Source organism: Penaeus japonicus, unplaced genomic scaffold, assembly GCF_977035675.1.
Source record: "Penaeus japonicus unplaced genomic scaffold, GWHDUDI00000001_assembly GWHDUDI00000029, whole genome shotgun sequence".
NCBI classification, from domain to species: domain Eukaryota; kingdom Metazoa; phylum Arthropoda; class Malacostraca; order Decapoda; family Penaeidae; genus Penaeus; species Penaeus japonicus.
This window is the reverse complement of record NW_028234431.1, coordinates 14,791,680-14,796,679: the sequence shown is the minus strand read 5'-3', so window position 1 is coordinate 14,796,679 and position 5,000 is coordinate 14,791,680. Positions and strand designations below refer to the sequence as shown.

General features: G+C 36.5%; 1 protein-coding gene across 5 annotated transcripts in view; it reads right to left on the bottom strand.

The window, feature by feature from the left end:
- Nucleotides 1-5,000, bottom strand: part of Git (ARF GTPase-activating protein GIT1) — a 36,427-nt gene that overhangs the window by 31,033 nt on the left and 394 nt on the right. For all 5 annotated transcript variants that reach the window (XM_086553934.1, XM_086553936.1, XM_086553935.1 and 2 more), the window contains exons 2-4: nt 2,566-2,699; nt 2,108-2,220; nt 475-661 (exon numbers count right to left, since the gene is read on the bottom strand). In XM_086553934.1, the coding sequence (XP_086410060.1) occupies nt 475-661; nt 2,108-2,220; nt 2,566-2,699 (434 nt within the window). The remainder of the gene's footprint in view (nt 1-474; nt 662-2,107; nt 2,221-2,565; nt 2,700-5,000) is intronic.

Below are 5,000 nucleotides of genomic sequence, written 5' to 3'. Positions count from 1 at the left end.
TTCAGTCACATTTATAGTTTTTTCTATGAACCTCTAAATCACACATCCTTCAGTGCAGTCACAATCATTCGTTCTTAATATAATAATGACCATAAGCATGCAGTAAACAATTTCTTTTCCTCATTATTTTGGTGGAAAAAAATATGTTTGCTATTTGATAAAATGATGAGAATTTTTTCAATAAGGAATACTTTCATTTTTACAGAGGTAGTCATGAAACCAATGTCTCCTATCTTTAAACAATATTATGGGGAAAATACATTTGTTCTGGAAAATTTCATTCTTCAACCATTTTCTACATTGAATTGTGGGATATTCCATTATATATAAGATGAGTATACATATGCATGAATGTGTACAAACACCTATACATTTATTTCCTTATATATTTTGTAAATGTGTGTGCATGTGCATACTCCTGTGCACATGCATCAGCATGTGTGAATAAAGGCATGGCTAAAGGCCTAACCTTACCTTATGATAATAATTTGGGTCAGCTCCTTGGGACAGGAGCCGTAATGAGGTTTCAAGGTTGGAGGTGCGCACACTGGAATGAAGCTGTCGGCTGACATCCCCATCTTCACTTGCATCTTCTCTTGATGGCCGGTACACAAATGACAACATCTGGTGCTTTGCTCTTATAAAGTCAGCTTTGGTAGGGCTGCTCAGAAGAAGAGAAAGTAAGAACAATTAAACAGTTTAATATGGTGGATAATCTAAAATCAATCAAGAAATTGTAAGACCTAATGTGTTCATGACACTGACATATATAAATAAAAATCAATACAGCATATTAGAAATTAAATTAATATTAGCAAGCTATTAAAAGAACATCAAATTTCAGTTTGTAATCATAAGAGTTATTAGTTAACCCATTAATGACAGGGCTGTTTTGGCTCCAAATGGTCGAAACGCTGGGATATTTCAAACGCATAAGCCTAACGCCTCAGGCTATTCACCCACACTGGCCACAGCCAAGCACTATATGCCCAATCACCCAGCACACCAGCCAGGATAGCCATAATGAAACATCTGATGATGCCACCACTTGACATGACATCTTGTCACCTGTCATTAAGGGGATAAGATTACCTATAAAATAATACAACAACTTTCACAAGATAAATAAGCTAACCCCTTAACCCATTAATGACAGGTGATGTGTTCTTTAATCATATATAAAGCAAGAGCTCTCGCCTGACAAAAGGCGTCATGACATTCAGAAATTTTGGATCACTATGTTCTCTTATTGTGCTATGAGTAATGAATGAGTGATGACAATTGCAATCATAATTATTATAACTGCCGTAATATTGAGCAAAATGTGTTTCACCTAACATCCGAAACCTAGATGGCACCACTTTCTTCTACCACCAGCAGAAGAGAGAACCTTGAATGACACCCATCTAGTCACTACCTTTATAGAACAATGGCAAATAGCAAGTTGCTGATCTCCTGCTCTAAAGTACCGCAGGTGAAGGATGTGCAAGCCCCTGTGCCAGAAGGGATGCCTTTTACTGTGGCACTCAGTCATATGCACAAGTTTCCTTCCTCTTCTCTACCTCTTCATGTTATCTTCATTGTGGATGGTTATATATTTTGTATTCTTTCATGAAAGGGCATAAATGCAAAACAATAAAGATGCTTTTTGTCCTCTCCTAAAACAGTAATACTTCTATCATTTTGAGTATAAAGAAAAAAATGAGCTGAACAACAAAACACAAAAATGGCTCTAGCTCTACAATGAGTGACTAAAAGGGAGTGGGTAAAGTCAAGGTAAGCTGCCTCGCTCTGAAATGAAACCCATCCTGGAGTCTGGGTAAGCAAATCTATCCCCCGTCAGCAATGGGTTAAAAATGTGCCTACTTATTTGAGTAATGCTCAGAAGACATGGGCAACATGCACTGATATTCTACAGAAAAATAGTAAAACTTATTTTTTGTGCATATCATAATAGAGTAGATAGAAGTGGCTGTTTAGTGCATTTGGTAATCTTTAGGGGTTATTATGGTTTCCGTGGAGGAACCATTTTTGTCCCTAATGCACCACAAAAGCCAAAGCAAAAATGTCTAATACCTAAAAAAAGGAAAAAAAAAAATTTGCTTACTGGACTGGATCCTTGGGGTGAGGTTTGCGTCTGCCAGTTTTGGCAACGCTGGGGTCCAAGAGTGTATGTTCCCAGATATTGTTTGCACCACTGCTGTACAGTGTGTGCACCAGCTGAAACATCAAAGCTAAACTTGAGCATTTTAAGAATGAAAGGGACTGATACTGCTATCAATACATGACTTTTTCAAGTATTAGTAAAATTACATGCTGCAAAAAAATATATCAATAAAATTATATTCTTATTAAACTATACCAATACAATTCATATTCTCATTAGAGTGCCAGTAACATATCACACATAGTAATATCAGAGATGTAAATAATATTTTTCCTACATGATGTACACTTTAATCTAAAATGAGATCTTTATCCTTTTCACATATACAAATGCCAGCTGGGGAACTTTGTTTTATATCTTATGCCATTTACAGAACAAAAAGATAAAATTCAACCTACTGCATGTTGTACAGGATTCCATGTTCCTTTCTTAAGAGACTTGACCTGAGAGATGTGCCTTCCTAAAGACCTGTGGACGCTGCAACACTCGTCACAAATGAGAATCCCTCGGTTGATTGATGCCCAGCCTGGCTCTGTATTCAAGAAAATAAAAATGTTAAATACTACAACAATGACTACTTACATAATAACAATAATAATAGCATGAACATTTCTAATATCATAATCTATTTTTATTTATATTTCTGAATCACTTCTTGCAAAATATTAAACTTCTTGCAAAATATAAATCTGTATATACATGCAGATTTATACAATTTTCTCACACTTATTGGTGAAAACTTCCTTTGAACAAAAGACCCTGCTGTCTTTCAGATATGTGACAAGAAATATCAACTGCACTAATCTTGCAGTCTAAACCTTTGTGGTTTTCACAACACAACTTTCTCATGATCATATTGGCTGTGTTTCATTAAGATCCGATTGAAACTTGCTGTAAGCCATGATGGAAATCTGGTAGTTTCAATCAACCACTATAGTCACGTGCCTTTGCCGCTCTGCCAAGATCAACAAACCTCTGCCAAGTTGTTTCTGGCAAGATAAGATGTTGGATTGTCTCCTTATTTGACTTTAAATCACCAAGGTCTATAAACTTTATATTGCTTCCAGTATATACGCTTCAAATATCCATGAAACTTTCCTTCAACACATTATTCATAGACAGTACATCATGAAAGCTAGCAACCCTTACAGTCACAAGGAGGTTATTAATCACCATATCCATGAGCTGTAAGTAGCAGATAGTAGAATCTCTGAAGTACTTACATAAAACATAAGGTATCTTCAAATAAATTTGACATTGCTAATTATGAAACTGCTAAGAATCATAATTCAATATTTGTAGGAATAAGAAATCCAGAAGTTGGACACAACATTAAAGCTTCAGAATTCCATTAGCAATTACAGTACGGTGAAATTCCAGTTTTCTGAAAATCTGTTTTGCTGGGAAAAAAATCAATCATGAATGATCATTCCCTATACTCTGCTTTGGTAATAAAATATGAGCATTCATAGCTCTTGCCTATCAATGCCTTGTAAACTAGGAATGGTGTAAATCTAAGCATTTCAAGAATTATTGGAAGTGAAATTTGTGCATGAAACACCTATGCATCTTGATAAATATCAAGAAATGTCAGATTGCTTACAAGCTCTATCTTGCCAGAATATAAATGGCTAAGGTTTATTGGTCATTTCCTGAGCACTGACAGGGACAAAGTTGCAGCCCAGTGGCAAACAGTGTGTCCTCAGTGGGTGTCGTCTGAACATCTATCTTACCTTTCAATGACTTCCATAACCTTGGCCTTAACCTTATTTTGCAAGGTAGTTAGTTTCTGTAAATAGCCTATAAATTTCTATCCAATTTTAGAGTAAACTCTTGACAACTTGCTTTCAAATACAATGTTACCTGAAACTTTCCCACTAAATGCACGCACGCCAGTACTGTTTCAATCCAAATTATGGGCATTCATTCCAAATATACCAAGCAAACTTTAGATTTTAACCTTTTCTTCATTTGCTAAACTTTTTAAAGAAACTTGCTGTGATCCATGAAGGAAACTACAGTGGCATACTGTTAAGGCATCATTGTAGCCTCTGTGTTTGACACTCCAATAAGGGTCTCCAGGTACATTCTGACATGAATGAGCTTGGGCTGATTCCTCATTGAAGTTAAATGACCATGACGGTCAACAGCCTTCATCTTGCTACACTATATGTGGTGGAGATTTGCTGGCCATTGCTGGAGTGTCATGCATGGAGGCCACAGTGATCACTTGACTGCGCTGTTATATATATACAATTATATGTGTATTTCCGTGCATGCATATATTTAATTTGCTATCTCGTTCTCACCACCAGGCCCATAATGGGCCTGGTGGTGAGTAGTTGGTAGCTGAATAGTTTCACTCCAGCACAGCAAGCTTAAAAGGCTTTGCAACCAAGATGAAAGAGTAAAATGATGCATTATGATTAGTACATTATATTTGGAATGACCTCCTCATAATTACAGTGAAAATGAATTGGTGCAAATGCATTGGACACAAACACTCATACAAATAAACACAAGAGAATGAAGCCTTGACAGTCGACTCATGACCGTGACGGCACGCCTCATGACAAAGAAATTGTACATAAGACTGAAGATGAAGATCTCACAAGAGGGATCTTACGACAAAATCTCATAAAATTCAAACGACAATCTCACGACAAATATGTCACGATGAAGAACTTCTTGACAAAGGCCTCGCAACAAAGATCTCATGATGAAAAATAATGAACCAGAAAGGCTGCCCAAGGAAACTCTCATAACAAGGACCATCTTAGAAATATGACTAAGACTTCAAGACGAAAACCCGAGGGTGAAAAACACCTCCTGA